This window comes from Lonchura striata, chromosome 14 (genome assembly GCF_046129695.1).
Source record: "Lonchura striata isolate bLonStr1 chromosome 14, bLonStr1.mat, whole genome shotgun sequence".
Taxonomy (NCBI): Eukaryota; Metazoa; Chordata; class Aves; order Passeriformes; family Estrildidae; genus Lonchura; species Lonchura striata.
In genome coordinates this window covers 17,272,063-17,291,891 of record NC_134616.1, presented here as the reverse complement: position 1 = coordinate 17,291,891, position 19,829 = coordinate 17,272,063, and the positions used below count along the sequence as shown (strand labels likewise).

Sequence of the window (19,829 nt, the reverse complement as noted above, 5' to 3'; positions counted from 1 at the left end):
TTGTCGTTCATTAATTAACAAAGTTTTCAGTCATTAGCTGTTACAATTAAGGAAACTAAAAGGAGGGGGAAAAAAAAGGCAAATATAGTTATGAATTTATATTCCTTTTTTCTTATATCCCAGTAGTTTCTTTGTTATTTACTTCTACAGCTTTAAGGATATAATCTTAGTGAATTTTTAATGTAAAACGATCTGTCTGAAATTTCTGCCTACTCATAATGTATTTTAAGAACAGATTTAAGTTTGCATCTCCTGGTAAAGCATTCCATGCGAAACAGCAGTGAAATAAGGAGCAGAAAAGCAGCTTCAAAGCCATCTCTGTTTCTGCCAGCTTCTGGACCATTTTAAGTTATGGCAGCTTTGCAATGCTGGTCTAGTCCATAATCTGAATCCTCATCTGTGTGGCTTCCTGGTGGCTCCATACAGGCCCTGAGGGAAGAGTTGGGACAGGGCAGGAAGGAAATGTCCCTGCCTCCTGCTGTGGAGACCTCTGTTAACTTCCAAAGAGCTGCAGAGATCTCTCTTGCATATTTCTATAGTGGTGGAGATTTTGTAATTCTAAGATACTGCTAAAGATAGAGATGCAGTTCTGTGTTATAACGTACATGGCACATTTCCCTGCTCTTTCTCCTCCTCCTCCACCTCCCCAGTTCGTCAGTATTGTTACAGATTCATGCCATGCCTATCTTCTCTTCATTCGGGCTTGTTTCTTTTACTAAATATGCTTTACAAAAGTCAGCTCACAAGGTGACCTTTTCCCATCTCCATTAGAGTCCCAGCTCGTGTTCTTGGCCTTGCACACCCATGTTCCTGCAGTGTGACCAGTGACCTGGGTCATTTTTGTAACCTGGTCAGGCTGTTGGGCTCAACAGCAGCTCTTGATTGGGAGCTCTGCTACATGAATTATGTCAAGAGTTATTCCCCTTGATTTTCTCTGGTTTTACTTCCTTGAACGTGGCCTTATGTGAATGTGAGAGGGAGGAATGCAAGCCCCTCATCTCCTTCCACTATTTCTGTGCCTAGTTCTACCCTTTTTTTTCTCCTGCTTAGGTAAAAGTCCCAGACCTGACAAGCTGTTTTCCTTTGACTGAATATTCCATCAAGTGTCTAAGCATCAGATTTTACTGGGGTTTTATGTTGATTTTGATTGTTTGGATGGTTTAGTTGAACAGATGTGCAAGTCTATTCCAGATAATGGGGCATCATCATTGTCACTTCAGGTGATGGAGCCACTTCTGCATTCTGAATTGTATTAATACCTGTTTAGAGCTACAAGTCTGGGAGAACATTCTTCAGTAACAGCTGGGAAAAAAATAACACCAAACCTTCAAAATTTGGTGTCAACAATTCAGCAACTGGAGCCATCAGTACTCCTAGCCGAGTCATTTGTATTTTTTTATTACCGTCACCAAATTTTCATGCTTTGTTTGCATCCAGAAATGGAATTCTTGGATGTTAATATTGTGATAAACACTGAACACTTTTTAATCCGAAGCCTTATTAGGCTTTAGATCTTATTAGGCTTTTAATCTAAAGCCTTATTATGGCATCACATGGTAACATAAGGAGCATCCAGCTGAAAATTGTAATTTGTGTGGGATTAATTGTGTCAGGGAGGATGTGGTGTTGATTTACTTAGGAAATAGATGGAAGAAACATTCAGACTGAAGAGAAGTATTCAGCTGATGTTCTAAAATACACAAATATGCAGTCATCAAACAAAAGCCTATTTAATTTTCAAACAAACCTTGAGCCATGTAAATAAGTCATGTTTTGGGACTATGGAAGATGTTTCTTAGATTTAAACAAATGTAAAAGGTTTAAAATGCTGAAGACCTTACAGCTGCTGCTTTTGCTGGCTTGCTTCTAATGCATACTGAAATCTAATGAATTGCTGAAGCCCAGTTGAGATTTAATAAAGAATTCTTTGTCCTCTTTCTTTACAGACTTGCTACAAATATTACATGAGTGATGACATCAGTCGTGATTCAGATGGGATGGATGAACAGTGTAGGTAAGTGTGCAAAAACTGCAGTGTGTGCAAAATGGGAGAGTGTGCAAAAACTGCATTGTGTGCAAAATGGGAAAGTGTACAAAAACTGCAGTGTGTGCAAAATGGAAAGTGTGCAAAAGCTGAAGTAACACCCATGGCTCTGCTGGTTTGGGGATCTTTTTTCTTGCAATTGTGACATTATTGACAAATAAAGACAAGTATATAAAAGCTGAATCAACAATTATTTGTCAACAAGAAATACTGAACCTCAGGATATTTTTAACTGTTCGACTGTTTTAGTAATGAACAGGAAAACATTTTTAAAGAAATGTAGTAACAAACACCTGTGAGATATCACATTTCTAGTTAAATAACATGCCACCTTCCTAATACCCTAAGATGGGGATAGAATCTGACATTCTAAACTTTATGAGCCAGAGAAACTCAGTTCTCCTGATTCATCTGCTTTTGAAATACCGAGGAGCTTCTCTGTCCTTATGTCAAATATCTAAATGTGTAATTCAGTAAAGGTTGTGCAGTCTGTGGTTTCTAGGAGCTTATTGTCCACCACTTTTCAGTACTGCAGTAGTAATATATTAGTTAAGGCTAGAAAGACAGAAGCTTATTAATTTTTCTGTAAAATAAATCACAGATTTTCAGAAGGAGCAGGAAAAATAACTTTTAATTTTTTTCTCTTCTTTAAAGAAATCAGTGCTGAAATTCTGTTTAAAAATTACTGACCATTTCAGCTTTATGAGCTGTTAATACAAAACTTGAATATTCTGACTGCAGTTCTCCATTGAGCTTTTCAGACATGCTCTCAGCAACGGTTTCAAGTAATGGATATCTGTTCATCACCTGAATTTTTAGATTTGTGAACTTAATAATGTATCATCTTGTTGGCGTGGAGACAGAACTCTTACCTTTCTCAATCTCATTGCAGGTGGTGTGCTGAAGGTGGAAATTTGATTTGCTGTGACTTTTGCCATAATGCCTTCTGTAAAAAATGCATTTTGCGCAACCTGGGCCGAAAGGAGCTCTCAACTATCCTGGATGAAAATAACCAGTGGCACTGCTATATTTGCCACCCAGAGCCTTTGTTGGACTTGGTCACTGCGTGTGACAGTGTCTTTGAAAATTTAGAACAGTTACTTCAACAAAACAAAAAAAAGATGAGAGTTGAAAATGAAAAAAGTAAAATATATGACCACACAGTAAAGTTTTCTCCAAAGAGAAATAATGCAAATTGTAATGGGGAAGAAAAAAAATTAGATAATTCATATTCAGGTTCACTAACATATTCTTATAAGGCACTAATGGTGCCAAAAGACTTGCTTAAGAAAACAAAAAAACTGATTGAAACTACAACAAATCTGAATTCTAGCTTTGTAAGCTTTCTGAAAAATGCTGCAGAAAATGTAGAAATAAGCCCAGCTGTGCAACTGTGCCAGCTGAAAGCTTTTAAATCTGTGCTGAGTGACATGAAAAAAGCTCATCTGTCACTAGAAGAAGGCCTAAACCTGGAGATTCAAGCATTGAATGTTAAAATCAAAGATAAAAATACCAAAGAGAAAAAAACCGAGGTTCGGTCAGAAAAAAATGAGGTGAAAAAAGATGAAGGAAAGGAACATGCGGCATTACAAGAGGATGACGCCACACAGACACAGGAAAAGGTTGTGTTGGAGCAGCCTGACAATGAGCCCATGGATCAAAGCGTTCCCTCAGCGGAACAGACAGATAACAAGGCAGCTCCTGGGGAAGAGAAAAAGGCTGGCAGAAATGAAGAACCCCAGTATGAGCCCAACAGTACGGAGGCTTTAGACATGGATATTGTGTCCATCCCCTCATCTGTACCTGAAGATATTTTTGAGACTCTGGAATCTGCTATGGAGATTCAGATGCCGCCAGATGAGCAGGACAGTGGAAACACAGCAGCAGATCATGAGGCTCCAAATTCAAATACAAAAGTGAACGCTCCTGTGAAAGATACCAAAGGTGGTACCAAGTTAAAATCATCGGCTAAAGGAACAAAAGAACTGATTGTAAAATTGACTCCAGTTTCTCTTACAGAATCCATGGTTAAAGGTGAAGATCAAGACAACAGCCTAGAAAAGGAGAGTAAAGACATTGATGCCTCTAAAGACGTTGATGCATGTAAAGATGCTGATCCATCTCAACCTAGGGCAGCAGATTCTGATTCTGGAAAACAAAACGACAATGTTGGTAGCGAGCCCTCAATGGAGGACGACACTGTGCCCGTGGAGGACCCGGATCTCCGGAGGTCGCCGCGTGTCAAGACCACCCCGCTGAGGCGTCCTACGGACATCAGCCCCCTGACATCCAACTCAGAAGAGGACAGCAATGACACGAGCAATGAAAAACAGAGGAGAAAACCATCCAAGCAACCGAGGAGGAAAAACGATAAAAGAAATACTTCTGACAGTGCTGCTGATGGGGCCAGTCCTAACAAACTGTCCAAATCCAAAAAGCCATATGACTTAGGTCACAGCTCAGACTCTGATGAGGTGCCAGCTGTCCTTAAAGAAGCAGGGATGATGAGTCGCAGCTCCTCAGACAGTGAGAGCAACAGTGAAGCACCAGCAAAGAATCAGAAGACTTCAGATTCTCAAAAGAGTCAACCAGTAAAGGATGAAAATGGGAAACGAAAAAGGAAGAGTTCCAGTTCCGGTTCAGATTTAGATGCTAAAAGAGGCAAATCACCTAAAAATGCTGCTGCTGCTAAAAAGAAACGACAAAACTACTCTGATTCTTCAAACTATGATTCTGAGTTGGAAAAAGAGATACAAATGTTGAGTAAAATTGATGCTGCAAAGAAATCAAAGAAAAAATTCTCAAGAAAAGATGATAGTTATGATTCCTCTGAAGAAGAGCAGAAGAAAAAAGTAAGCAGTAAGAGAAAGGTAAATCTGAAGAATAAGAGAGCTAAATCTTCTGAAGATGATGATGCTGAGAAGTCTTCTCCAGAGAAGGAAATTAATCACTCTTCTAAAGATAAAAAAATGGGTAAGAGGTCAGCTGCTAAGGACAAGATAAGCAGAGACTCAAAAGAAAAATCTGCAAAGGGAAAACGTGATGAGTCATCTGATGCTGAGAAGTCTTCACTGGAAAAAGAGGAGAGTCCTGAAGTTAAGAAGAAGAAGGATTTGAAAAAGAAAAAAGCACAGGATGATTCTTCTTCTGAGAGTACTGAGAAATCAGCAAAGAAAGAGCACAAGTTGGAGTCTTTAAAAGACAGACTCAAGAACAAAAAAGGATCAGAAAGCAAAGCAAAGAAATCTGAAAAATTGAAAAAGAAAGGTTTCAAGAAAGAACAAGATGATTCCTCTTCTGATCTTGATAAGTCATCTCCGGAAAAAGGAAGTAGCAATTCTTCTGAAAATGACAAAATTAAAAAGGAGCCTGTGTTTACAGAAAAGAGAAAATTGAGAGAGAGAGTAGCTACAAGAGTACACATTGATTTATCCTCTGATACTGAGAAATCTCCTCAAAAAGAGGAGAGTTCTGATGATGATGCCATGCGGCATAAAAAACGCACTGAAACAAAAGAAAAGAAGAAAATAAGCCACAAAAAGAAGATTTCCAAGAAAGAACAGAATGACTCATCCTCTTCTGATGAGGAGTCTTATGAAGACACTAAGAAAAAAGTTAAAAGAGGATCAGTAAAAGAAAGTAAAAAGAGCAACTTAAAGAAAGTGGCAAAAAAGAAGGTGGTTGTCACTTCCTCTTCCCCATCTGATAAGGAAGAAAATGATGATCAGAATTCCACAGGCGATGGAAGCAGCGACGAGCAGAAGATCAGGCCCGTGACCGAAAGCTTGATGCTGTCTGCTGATACAGGATTTTGTCAGTCATCAGGTGTGCAAAAGTTGTTCATTTTGGGTGACAGTCAATAATCTAGAAGCAAAAAACACTCATCAGTTGGTAATGATACATTTAAACGTTTGCAGCCTGGCAGGTTTTCTGATGTGGATTTGGAAGAAAATGTTGTAAAGTTCCCTTTCAGCCAAAGTGTCCTGTGGCTGTGAGATTCCACAATTTCAGTTTGTGCAGCTTGTGCCTTGAGGAAAAAAATGATGTCACTGTAAATGGAGGTTCTTTGGAAACTCCAGGCAGTATTTACAGCAGGTACTGCCTTGCAGTCCAGCTTTCCAAAGCCTGGCCCTTGCCTCACCTGCCCTGGGACTATGTAGCAGAAGCTGGTTGGGAGGAGTAGATAATGTGAACTCAAATTTATCACCTCCTGTCTGTGCATTGGAGGTGGTGCTGGAGACCTGTGGCATTGTAATACACATTTAAAAATCAAGTAGATGATTTTTATGCCTCACAAAAGCCATGTAGACTTAGAACAGCTACTTAGAAATCTGCCAAGGTTTTCATATGTTGTGTCTCTGTGCAGATAATACTGAAACTTGTAGGGCTTTCCAGTAAGTGCTGCATTATAAATGTTTTCCCTAGTGATCACTGCTGGGGGAGATTGAAGATAATTCATGGTTTGCATAGTAATAAATTAGTTTATTTTTTCATGTGGTCACTGCCACAGCCATTAAAACTTTCCTATGGACAGATAATTGATGGCACTCAGTGACCGTTTTCAGCACCACTGGGCCATCAGTGAAAAATGCCTTAAAAATTGCTCATGTACAGTTCATGGACTTGGCACTGAAATGGCCCAAGAGGAAAAAGGTGGTTTTAATGTATCAGAAGGGTGTCCGAGGCATTGGGAGCTTTTTCATTTGCAGGTCACAATGGAAAGATGGAGTCAGTATTGGAGAGATGGATAGCAGGGTACAAACTGAACAGGATTGTGGTGTGGCATGATTGACAGGAGAGTTAGACTGAGACGGGTGTCTTGGTTTAGACAGAATGCTAAAAATGGGGTATCTGAATTTCTGTCTGCAAATCGCCTCCCAGGCAGTTTTAGGTGGGGGGCTGAGCTGGACATGTGCCCAAAGGATGAGGGGCAGTGGATACAACATTTATCAGGAAAAACTGATACAGATACTGGAAGCATTCTTACACTGAGCAGGGTCAAAGCTTGGAACTGGTTGCCCTCTTGAACTTCAGAATCATTTTCCTTGGAAATGCTCAAAAGTTGACTGGCCAAGACCCTGAGGTAACTGACCTGACTTTGGAGTTAGCTTTGCTTTGAGGATGGAGTTGGAGTAGAACATGTCCAGATGTGTCTTTCAGCTTTAGTTACCATTTCATTCTATGAAATTCTGCCTATGTTAGTGTATTTTCAGAGGAGAAGAATGTGGCCTTTGTCTGCAGTTTGCTTTTGGTTTAATAGGTGAATTAATAAAATAGTCTATTCTGTGTCGGAATAAGCTGTGTATTGTAGATTGATCATTGAATGAGACTTAGGATCTGATTTAACCTACAGGATACTTTTATTTATCTACATGAGGTACTTCCAGTGATCATCTTGGAGTGTGCCCCTTGCAGCCTAGTTGTAGTCCAGTGCTCCAGTCCCCACAGATAGAAAATAAACAGAATTTATCAGTGAGGGGATCTCAGCTCATTAGGGTTGCAAGGTTTCTTTCCCTTAATTTCACTACCTAGCAGATTTGTCTGACTTGCATGCAAGATGAAAAAAAGAGAGAAGGAAGGAGAGAGGCCTGGGAATGTGGTAGAAACAATCCAAATTGCTCAGTCCAGCCAGGAGAGTGCAGAGGAGCTCCAGGGCAGGATTCCCACTGTGCTGTTGTTTGTCTGTCACATCTTCCACACTGCTGGTCTTGATGTCCTTTGTACATGAGACAGTGCCATGTAGTGCAGCTGAGTTTGGATATTTGCAGTAAGGATAGCACATGGAAATCTCAAAATACAACTCTTTATACACACTCACAGTGTCAAAGCAAAAATAGGAAGGGTTGATGTTCTCCAGTACTTCCCTCCTGGCAGCAGGGCAACCCACGGGCTTGGGAAGCAGTTCTGTCTTGTATTTGTGCCTTCTTTTCTGTTTGCACAAACTCACTCGTGGAGATTCTGACAGAGCAAATAACTTATTTGGAAACTATTTCTGATTCCTGAATAGAGTATTTAGTCTCTTTTGTTTTGGTGTAAAATCCCAGATTTTACACCAAAAATTAAGAACAAGTTGCAAGTTGTGTGTAGTAGCGAGCAAAACTGAAGAAACTAGATTTATTTTTATTTGTCAAGACAGGTAACTGGTAGAAAAGTGGTATCACCAAGCTGTTTTTAAATGGGGATTGTTGATGAAGTTCGTGTGTTGTTTAGTGTTGTTTATTGTGCTGTCATGTATAGTTTGTTGATGTATTTACACGTATTAAGTGTTTTCTGTTGGGCTTTTTTTTTCAGGAGATGAGGGAGATGCTCTATCAAGGACTATCCCAATGGAGGAGGAGGAAGATGATGATGATGACGACCCTGAGAATAGGTATGATACCCTCCGTAAGGACTTAAAAACACGTAGAACACAGCCTAGGTGTGGGTACAAGCCGGCGCAACGGAGGAGCAAGCAGGTGGTAAAAAGCACGGCTGCCTGCCCGGTAAAGACTCGCTCACAGGCCTCCTGCAAGTCTGAACACGGGGCCAGCAAACAGAGGCCCAGAGCCAGGAATGCAAAGCAAATGTTTAGAAGTGGTAGCTGACACACCTGGCTAGGGGGAGTTCCAAAAGCACTGCAGCTCTGTCCCACGGGGGTTCCGGGTGCACGTGGGAGGTTGGTGACACGCATCTCGCAGGCAGGGCAGAAGCTGCTGTGCTAAATGTGAATTTCAGCTAGTTGTCGGGAGTAGAAGGGGACAGTTTGCATCTGTGCAGTATGCAGTGCTGCAATATTTTCAGAATTAATTTGGTTATTACTGTTGCTTAATATGCTTTTTTAATTGAAATGCCTTTTCTCAATAAAGAGAAAGCACAAATGTGGGGAAAACCATATTAGGTATTTTCAGCTGTTAACTCAACTGAGTTTTAATCCACTAAAAAGTACCTGAAGTGACTAATGTGAGTTAAGGCCATGATTCTACAAGCACTGTGCATAGGCTCAATTAGTATCAGAGACTAATTATATATTTTAAGTCTTTGCCTAGATATTTTCAGAATTGTGGCTTATATGTGTTGCTTCAGTTTGGAATTCAATAAAAAAGAGTCACTGTAAGATACAGTTAGCTAAGATGTGTCATATTTTACCAGTACCATTGTAGCTATCAAAATCAGCCTGGCTAGAAATGTAAAAGTTTTGTTTCCTAAATGCACAACATGAAGTGTCACTCAACTCTGAGCTACAGGTTCTTTTTGGGAGTTACTGTAGTTAGACTGAAGAGCTGCTCAACAAATTTTCATACAGTGTTTCAGAAACTGATTTTTTTTGTTGTTGTTTTGGCCATATAGCATGTGTGAGACCAGTTGCTGGTGGAGTCTTTTTCTGCTTCTGAGCCTTACTAGTTTAGAATATGGAATCCTTGTTTCACAGAGTTGTATGTTTTGATATGTGGCTGAAGTAAACTTCAAAAACACTGTCTTATATCCTTTATAGACCTCAGTTTGGCATCAAAATGTTGCTGCTGAATTAGTTCTTGTGTGTTTTCAGTCATCAAATTTAACCCAGTAATTCAGCTCTTTTAAGAAAGATGCTTTTTAGGGACTTGACAGCACAGGGTCATAAGCAGAACATGTAAACTTTGATATAACAAGATTTTTCTAAATCATGCTTGAATTTCAGTCCTGTTTTAATTTTTTTTTTTTTTTTTTTGTTGTTGTGAATTTCTGGTTGATAACTAAATCAATACACTTTGGTTAGGAGTTCAGTATTTACTGCACAAATGTTTCTGACAGAACTCAGTCATGATCTAGTTTAAGAATATTGGGAAAATAATGAACCTAAATTGATAGCCAACAGTAATATAAATTTGGGCTTTAAAAATCAGTTTCTGTACTTTGTTTTGAAGCTGCCTCTTTGTTAAGTTTTTATTTAGGGGATCTTTTGAACATCTATTTATGAGATGGGGAGGTATTTTGTCAATAAAAAGTGTTGTCAACCTTCAGACATGTTAACTGGTAATGCAGTCTGACTTTACCTTCATCATGTGTTGTACTTGGCACCAAAATCAGAGCTAAAAATTGTAAAAAAATGGAACAAATTTCGAGAAATTAAAAAATTGTTTTTCTGTTTACTCAACACAAAGTGTTTAAATAATTTACCTACTGATTCAGAGAAGTTGCCTATTTTCTTCTGGGCCAAAGAGGGTACCTGGTACCTGCTGGGTGTTTGTAGTGTGGGAACTCTCCTGTTTGCAAGTCTCTAGTTTAGATGTTCTGTTATTTGCATACCTTGGGATGTGCATGACATGAATTTTAATAGCCTTGAAATCATCTTTTTGCCAAAATGCAATATCCAAGTGGGTCATACTATGCTATACAGTGCTGTATGCTTTCATCTTCTGTTGTGTAACTATTATTGGTCCTTCTGATCTTTCAAATGGTACTGTTTGATATGTTTGCAGTAGTTCTGTTTATTAAGAAGTTAATAGTGTATTAAATGCAGAATGCCTTTAAGTATTTGATGGTTACAATAAATTTTTGTAAAACGTTTTTCTTGTCCAAGCATTTAATTTAATCCAACTCTGACAGCTTGAAAATCAGCCTCTTCCAACAAATACAGCACAGTATTTAGAACAAGGTGTTTGGCAGTTTTCACTCATTTTTTTAGACATGTGTGACATTTCATCCAAATATTAATGTCTTAAAATATATTTTAAAGGGTTCTGAATTTTCTCATAGTATCCTGAAGGCCCATTTAAGCCAGTAGTGCTCTAGCTGGAATTCTGGTGGCTTTTATTAGCCACATCCCACCATCCTCCCCCACTCAAGGGCTTGTTTTGGGCAACCTTATTTCTACATATAATTAGTAGGTATTTATGAACACTTGAGTGTGAGTTGATGTAATCTAATTGGTAATAAAACATCACAATTGGGAACTAAAATTTAAAATCATGGCTTTTTATGAAAAAAGATTTTTACAGTGGTAGCATTGTCTCACCAAAATTTTGAACAATCTCATTGTATTGGCACTGTAAAATTCTTGAACAAGAATGGTGCAAATTGCCATGGGGGCTTAACTCCACATTATGAGAGGCTGCACCTGCTGTTCCAGTTCTGCTGCAAAGTCTGAAGGAGCTTTTAAAGCAGTCCTGCAGTGTAACCAAGCAACCCCTGGGTAATTTCCAGTCTGTCTCTTGTGAAAACTCTTTCCTTTTAGCACGTCTTAAAAGTCCATAGTAATCAATTCATTGTTTAGAAATGTATTCTGCTGGGGTTGTTCTTAAAAAGGGGAAATACCTTTAAATCCCAGTTGATACAAAATTGTGCATAGGTGCTATTATTTTATTCTAGAGTTGGTTTTGTGTGTCCTGGTTGGTGTTGCAGCCCCATTCTGTGAGGCATTGGATAAAAGTGTGCTGGGAGAGTGCCCTTCATACAAATGTCACCATAAGTTTAGATAAAATGGAGTGAGGCAACATGACATGCTCAAGGTCACAGCAGATCAGTGCAGGAATGAGTAAAATGCAGGGATTTTTAAAATATTATTTTATTTTTTTACTTTATTTTTTTACTGCCTGAAACCCTGTGCTGGAGGTCATTTGGCTCTCTGTGCCTCTTAATTAAATCCATTGCTGATGCTCAACTGTTACATCTGAATGGCCAAGAATCTTTTATGTCATTGACCTGAGTAAATATTACAGTCCCTTTTGATTTCTGTGGTTTTCTCTGGAAGGATATGAGGGAGGGAATTTTCACACTACCATAGCTTGTTTTTCTCGCTGCTATTAATACAAATACTAAAATGTTAAAGCTACCATGTGAAGTTTCTTAGCTGAGAGACCTGGTGATTTTAAGTGGGTTTTATCATAAAATAGAAATCTGATGTGTAATCCTGGTCAACATCTATTGTGGTTTAATTTAAACCCAGCTTCCAGAGTCCTGTTCTCAATTTATAATAATTCATGTAAACCATTTGTTACACGGTCGTTTGTCAACATGCATTTACAAGGCCTAATCTCTTTGGGTCTAATGTTGCTTACACTTAATCATTCCTATCAGATATGTAGTTAATTAAAAATGGGCATATTTTAAATCCTGAACATCTTAAAGTCTCACTTTTTTGGCCTAAATACATACCAGTAAATGCAGCTTTTCTCATTAACAAACAGTCCCATCTCACTTTGGTTGCAAGTGGTTAAGTCTTTATTCTAAACAAAAAACCAGGACTTATTTTCTATCATAACAATAACTTCTTAATATTATTATAAATAATTAGAAACTAATCAGTTTGCCCAGTCTGGTTGTTGGTTATGCTGGTGATTAACAGGAAAATTGCAGCATCTTCTCTTGATGGATGATAGATTTTGTGCATGGTCTTTCTAGGTGTTACATTTGCTGTTTCCTATACCTCTTAAAAAATAGATACTTCATTAAAGAACAAATTAAAATGAAGGTCTTGTTTTGCTAAGAACCAAAGTCAGCCTTTTAAAGGTGACTTGTATAGAGGTAAGTATTGCCATCCACAAGCTGTGTTAACTTTGCTCATGCACTTGCCGAAATAAATCAAAGGCAAGACTTTCAGGATTCAATTTCAATTTTTTTTTTCAGTTCTTTTAGTTTTTTCTTGTCCAAAACTCTGGGTTTTTATTAAACAAGAAGAGTAGCCAGACCACTGCTCTCTGCATTTTTGGAGTAGGAGTCAAAGTTAATAATTTATGTTAAAAGCTGTTAAAGGGAAGCTAACCTGTGACATTTCAAGCAGTTTCATTTTGTAGAAAAAATTCTGACCATTAAGAGATGGATGAAATACAGTCTGAGTTTCTTATATGAGGAGCTGTTTATTTCTGTTGCTGTTACACATGGTGTGCTGGGTTGTTAAAAAAATCAACCAAACCCTAAATCCCTTTTCCAAATATCCTCTGGGAAGACCTAATGCAAAAAGCAATTGGAAGAGGATGTTACTAAAGTCCACTTATCTGTGGACTTTAGTAAGTTTTCTTTGGGTTCACACTGCGATTTCTTGATAGACGTGGAATTAAAGTTCTCCAAGGGGTACTGCTTGGTAAAATTTTAATCAGCTTTTTCTTCTCAGGAGAAAGGGGGAGGGTATGTTTTGGATGCTGATGGATGGTCTGACTTGCTGAACAATCTGAAATGTTTATTAAACTATTTTGTTTCCATATTTTAATAATAACTGAATATAAATTAGTGTGAGAGTGTTTTTAGAAGCTACACTATTGCTCAAAAATTAGAAAATACTGTGTGGAGTGTCAGGAAAGATAGCTTGGGAAGAGTCCCTTTGAAAAATAATTATGTCTTAGGGACACATTGCAGGCTGGAAAATGAAATACTGATTGTTAAAAGCCTATTTTATAGTGCTCCATGGAAGCAAAATTCAGTTTTCTGTTGTATAGGAAGTTTTGTTTGAGAGATCCCTGTTCTTTTGCCATTCCCAAGTGGAGGCTGGAGTGTGGCTCAGGTCCATGGCTTTTGAGCTGTTGTTTTGACTGGTGTGAGAGCTTTCCCATGCTGACCTTTATACACACAGCATGCATTAATTCTCCCAAAATGCAAGACAGATGAGGTTTCACCTAGAAAATATATATTTCATTTAAAATGGGTGAATGAAAACTGTAGTATTCCTGATATTTATATTAGGAAAACCTGGGTTATTTTCTTCCCCTGGAAGTATAAGTACTCAAAGTCCACTATTTTCTTGTGCTTTTTACATATCTGCCTTGGATAGAATCAGAAGACTTTTATGTTACAAGTGCATGTAAAGAAATAATTTTTCATAGTCTTGTACATTAGCTGGAACCTTGTTCTGCAGTGAAACCATGGGAAGCTGAGTAGACAGATTTTGTGGAGCAGGAAATAAGATGATGATTTTTATCTGAAATTCTGGTCCTGTAGAGTTTTTGGATATAAACACAGAAGGGTTTTTGCAAGAGTTGCTGTAAGGGAAGTGCTTGTGGTTAGTTATCCAGATAGAGATTTTATTTTTTCATGTTCTAAGTCTGTACATTTTATAACAATTTCAAGTCTGCTGTAAAGCAGGAAACTTCTTTTTAAGAAGCTTTATACAAACCTGCTTTCTAAAAGCAAGTCAACACATTGCATTTAATACGAGATTTTTGCTGATAGATCCTGTCTTGCCACAATGACTTTTCATCATGTGTCTTTTTTTTTTTTGTTCAGCTTTCAGCCCTTTTTTTGAAGTTCTGAATGGTGTAGGATTACACTTGTCGTTCATAGATTTACTTGAACAATGGAATAAATAGTGTTTTCTGTTTTACTTCAAAGAATTGCCAAGAAAATGCTTTTAGAAGAAATCAAAGCCAATCTTTCCTCTGATGAGGATACGTCTTCAGATGAGCAGCCCGAGGAAGAAAAAAAGAAACCTGCAAAGCAAACTGAAAACACAGGAGCTGATGGTAAGCACCAAAAAGCACCTGGGAAAAAGTGGTGCTGTGTCACCTGTCACGATTTCAAGGGTCACTTGGGAAAATTGATTGTTAAAGTTTTCAGCAAAAAATATTACTGATTTTGATATGTAGTTGCCACATAGAGACCAATGTATGTGGTCATGAGGATTATAATCTCTTTTAGTCTTCTTTATGTTTATTTTTTTTGTATAGTCTGGGTTTTGTAAGCAATTAAGAAGTGCTAGGGGTTTCTGAGGGGTTATTACATATACAGACCAGTAAGTTCTGCAAGTGCATAGGAGAGATTTGGTTAACAGCCATTGGAACAGGCATTCCAAGCATTCAGGCAGTGGGAAATACTAAACGTTGGAAGAAACTGGTATGTTGTTGCTTGTAATTCCCTGGAAAAGCACAGGATTTAGCCTAAATTGATTCAGATTTTAATTCTTGTAAGCTAAGAAAGTGACTGGTATGCATGTGGTACTGACTCTTCTGTGTGACAGGAGAGAAGGAAAAGGAAGACAAGAAGTCTGAAAAGGAAGAAGCTAATTCTGAGTCTGATTCAGAGGAGGAAGAAACATCCAAGAAGCCCAGATACAGACACAGACTGCTGAGGCAGAAGCTCACCGTGAGTGATGGGGAGTCTGGAGAAGAAAAGAAGGTGGTGAAACCAAAAGACAAAAAAGAAGGGGGGAAGCGCAGAAATAGAAGGAAAGGTACATAATCCACATCCTTTTTTTGGTCATAAAAAGTACTTCTGTAAAAGAAATCCAGAGCCTGTCAGAATGGATATCTCAACCTTTGTGATTTTAAAATCCCTGTATAAACTTCCTTGTGTATGAAATCTAGCATTCCCTTATCTTTGTTTGATAAATAGTTTTATTTGAAATGTCAAATATGAATGCAGCTCTCTCCACCTGCTTGTATCCTCTGAGTTGGATTGATCCTGTGGAATCTTAGAATATCCATCTGAGACAAGGCCAGGATGTCTGAATTTGGGAAAATCAGTCTTGTCCTTTATGTAATTTTTCCCTTGGAGTGGCAGTAGTGCCTGAGGAATGTGTCCATGCTGGAATTGCAGTGGAGCAGGCTGGAGCTGAGCACCAGATGGCACTGTGAAATGAGCCTGGGCTGGGCCTTCATTGTTCAGGCAGGAACAAAGAACCTGTGGGTGTTTTCTGGCCAGGAAAGGTGCTCTGGGCTTCCCTGATCTGTGTTGCACTAATGCCAGCCAGCTGTTATGGTCTTCCACAGGATAAAAGATGCAACATGGTTTGTTTAGCATTTTCCTCTGTGAAAACTCTCATTTTTATCTGTTTGCATGTTCATGTTTTTCCTCCCTTATAGGATTAAAACTCTACCTACAGCATTTCATGCAGGAGGAATAACTGTAAATTACCTATAAATTAATGTGCAAGTGAGAGGCAGCTTAGGGGTCTTCAGTGCAAGCCTTTGAAGTTGACTGCCCTCAACCAGAACAATAGATTTGATTTCAATTTGTCCTTTTTAGCCCTATGTTATTAATGTTACCATTTCCCATGTATGTGGAACAACTCATGTTTTAAGCCTTGCCATTCATAAAACAATTAAACTTTCCACTGTGTTCAAGGTCAGGCTGAAATTAAAGGTATTAAATACCACGCTGGTGTCTTCATTACCTAAAAATGCCAGTGCTAGCTCCTCCAAGTGGTTAGGAGAGTCTTGATAATGCTGCTCTTTTAGGTGTATTTCTAATTGCTTTTTGAGCTTGCATTACTTGAAGAAATGCCAAGCCATAAATGTAATGATGCAGTTTTATATTTTGTGTGTAAATAAGGGTCCTTTTCTCGAAGTATGGTTATAAAATGATATGTGAAGCATTTGAAACAAAAGCTTCTGTTTAACTAACAATCACCTTTTGTTTTCTGAAGCTCTGTACTGTTTCCCACACTTCTGTGTCATTTAATGCTCTCTTCCATTTGCTCCTGAAGTAAATATAGATGTTCATGCATCAGGACCTCAAGGCTTGTGGCACAATAAGCCACCCACCAGGACTCAGCTAGTGCTTAAATTTTAACCTTTTCTTCTCTGTGCCCTTTTTATCCCTCTTGCTTCTTATAAATGTGGGTCCCATATTGTGTGAAATGAACCCTGGCAGTGCTTGTTGCTCTGAAGCGGTTTGTTGTGCAGTGAGGAGCTGCTGGCTGTGCAGTGATACCATGAAATAAATGCTGATTTTTTTTCCAAGTGAGCAGTGATGACTCCAATGACTCTGAGTTCCACGAGTCTGCAGTGAGTGAGGAGGTCAGTGAGTCTGAGGATGACCAGCGGCCAAGGACCAGGTATGAACAAAACTGAACTGTGCTCACCCTGCATTTATTTTGGGTTTTAATAGTGCAGTTTATGCAGGGAGATGGTAAAAGCTAAAAGACTTTGGAGCAGTTCTTAAAACCCTTGATGATATTTGTCTGTAGGAATTCTAGAACATTCATTTATTTTGCAACAAATGTGGGAATTTTGAATTTGTACCACAGTAGGGGATACACAACAATTTGATGAGCCTATACAAAAAAAAAAAAAACAAACCAGCAAACCAAAAAAAACCACAAAAAACCCCAACATTTTAATGCCAAGTACATCACTGTCAACTGGTGGATTGCGGTATAACAGTAATGCTTTATAGTTCTGAGATTCTGTAGGGTTTTCTCATTGCTCTGTGTATCCAGTAGGCTGAGCAGGAAGGAATTTAGAAGTCAGCCCTAACTGCACAAAAGGAGTGCATATCTTATTAATTTATGATGTAGTACTCCTTTACCATTATTTTTCAGTGAGGCAGAGGATTACTATGGTTAATCAGTAATACTGCCTTTTTGCTTTTTTAATAGATCTGCCAAAAAAGCTGAGGCAGAGGAAAACCAGCGCAGCTACAAACAGAAAAAGAAACGAAGGAGGATAAAGGTTCAAGAGGATTCATCGAGTGAAAATGAGAATAAGGTGCTGTATCATGTTTTGAAGTAATAAATAGGGAGTTCCTGTCTGTTCTGCCAGCTGCTCAGAGTATCTCAAACACCTCTGCACAAAGTACAGTGAAAAGTTAAAACTTTTTTCAATGTCAATTCAGGCTAAAATTTGTAAAATGTCACCATTGTGGAGATAAAACATTATGTTTGAACTAAAACTTTTCCTGTCTAGATCTTGATAAAAATGCATGATATTGAAGTAAATGGAATTTTTCATCTAAATGCAGATGAGACAAGTTGTAAATTAAGGCTTTAGTAATGTTGGGATTTCTTTTCCTGTGTGGTGTAAGTAGGGGCTGATCTGATTTAGCACCAGTATAACAGGAAAAAAAGTGCTTTATTAATAATCATTAGGTACTATCAAATGATAACAGTGCCTTCAGCACTGCCTTTGCACAGCTGGGCTTATCTTTGATATCTCAGAATACTTTACAGTTAAGGTGGCACTTTTTTTTCAGACTTCTAAAAAAGGCATTTTTTCCTTATTAGCTGAACTTCACCTGTGTGTGTAAGAATTCCTGGGAGCTTGCCTAAGAAAGAAGGATTTGATGGTCTCTGCCATAATTTTCTTGCTAATGTGTATTTCACTTAATTTCTAATAGAGTAATTCTGAGAATGAGGATAATGATGACTCAAAATCTCCTGGAAAAGGCAGAAAGAAGATCAGGAAAATTATTAAGGATGATAAGCTTAGAACAGAAACACAAAATGCACTTAAAGAAGAAGAAGAAAGAAGAAAACGTATAGCAGAGAGAGAACGAGAGAGAGAGAAATTGAGAGAGGTATGGTGTGTTTTTTTTTTAAATTCTGTGAACTTCAATTCCTGATGATGTTTCTTTTCAACCTCAATGTAATTTGATGAGTAAATTTTGAAAATCACTTACATGCAGCCTTATAAACCACACATTTTGTCTGCAGTTTCCTGCAGGTTGACCTTGGTAAGTTTTATTTGTGTGCTGTGACCTTAGACAGTTGTTTCAGTTCCCTGCTGCTTTACTTCAGTGCCAGAGTAAGTTGTGATGCAGTAAAGAATTGAAGATTTCTCTTTAGTAAATAAATTATGACTTCCAGTTCTGGTAAATCTGAAGTGTCTCAAATGCTGGGTGTTACTCATGTGAGAATATTGCTCTGGTGCCCTGTTTCTGTTTGCAGGTGATAGAGATTGAAGATGCCTCACCTCTGAAATGTCCCATCACAACCAAGCTGGTTTTAGATGAAGATGAAGAAACCAAAGAACCATTAGTGCAGGTTCACAGGAGTATAGTGACCAGACTGAAACCACACCAAGTAGATGGTAAGGAAAGAGTTTAAAGGAAAAAAAGAATTTGTTTTTTCTCCTGGGGCACAGCACCTTATGCAGACTGAATTAGCAAAATAGAAAATAGAAAAAAACTCCATGACTGGCAAAACCAGAATGTGTCTTCTCTTCTCCCTGTCCCCAAGGTCAGGCAATCTGCATCCTCACAGGAACATTTTCCAACCCAGTTGCCACATCTTCAATGAAGCTGTGAATAATCAAAGTTAAGACAGAGATCATCCCACATGCAACCCACTGGACAGAAATGAATCAATAATTATCCTGACAGCTGCTTTCCTAAGATTTATCATGATCTCAGGGATCACAGCTGTCTCTTATTGGGTGAACTTTAATAAAATGAATGTTTAATCAGAAAACTTTCAATACTTTTCTTCAGGTGTTCAGTTCATGTGGGATTGCTGTTGTGAATCTGTAAAAAAAACCAAGACATCTCCTGGCTCTGGCTGCATTCTTGCTCACTGTATGGGCCTGGGGAAAACATTACAGGTAAGAAACAAAATTCATTTCCGAGTGCTGTGTAGTTCTCTTGCAACTCAGAACAAGAAAATAAATACAGTTGGCAGGAGAGGGGCTCCAGGAACCTGTTTCTAAGACTGTGGAATAATCTTAAGCAGATTGTGTTTTTTCTGTCCTCCTAATTAATTTTTTTTCCCTTAAATGATTTATTTGCTTGACTGTTTTAAAATTAATTTGCTGTTGCTGAAGTACAAGTTTATCAGATTTGGTTTGTTTTTATTTTTAATGCCAGACCTTGTGTGTAGAGTCAGGTGCTGGTGGGTTTGTGGGGATTTTTTGAGTGGCACAGAGCTGAGGATGATCAGAGAACTGAGGTCACTCACAGTATGACCAGTCCAGGCAAACCCAGGCTGCAGCTGTGGTTGGGGCTGGTGCACAGCAGGATTTTATCTCCAGCTCCAGCATATCTAAAAATGTGCTTTGTTTAGGGAAATTGGGGTGACAGACACAGTATTTTGACAGTCTGCAATTCTTCAGAACATTTCAAAAATCACCTTTGTAAGGTGTGATTTTACAGACTTGGTCTAGCTTAGCTGGTGTGGTTCTTGAGG

General features: G+C 38.4%; 1 protein-coding gene across 5 annotated transcripts in view; it reads left to right on the top strand.

Moving 5' to 3' along the window:
• ATRX (ATRX chromatin remodeler) overlaps window positions 1-19,829 on the top strand; it is a 66,819-nt gene that overhangs the window by 20,774 nt on the left and 26,216 nt on the right. For all 5 annotated transcript variants that reach the window (XM_021525269.3, XM_021525268.3, XM_021525272.3 and 2 more), the window contains 10 exons: window positions 1,947-2,014; window positions 2,937-5,869; window positions 8,336-8,414; window positions 14,324-14,454; window positions 14,949-15,161; window positions 16,673-16,766; window positions 17,310-17,418; window positions 18,047-18,226; window positions 18,597-18,738; window positions 19,139-19,248. In XM_021525269.3, coding sequence (XP_021380944.2) covers window positions 1,947-2,014; window positions 2,937-5,869; window positions 8,336-8,414; window positions 14,324-14,454; window positions 14,949-15,161; window positions 16,673-16,766; window positions 17,310-17,418; window positions 18,047-18,226; window positions 18,597-18,738; window positions 19,139-19,248 — 4,059 coding nt within the window. The remainder of the gene's footprint in view (window positions 1-1,946; window positions 2,015-2,936; window positions 5,870-8,335; window positions 8,415-14,323; window positions 14,455-14,948; window positions 15,162-16,672; window positions 16,767-17,309; window positions 17,419-18,046; window positions 18,227-18,596; window positions 18,739-19,138; window positions 19,249-19,829) is intronic.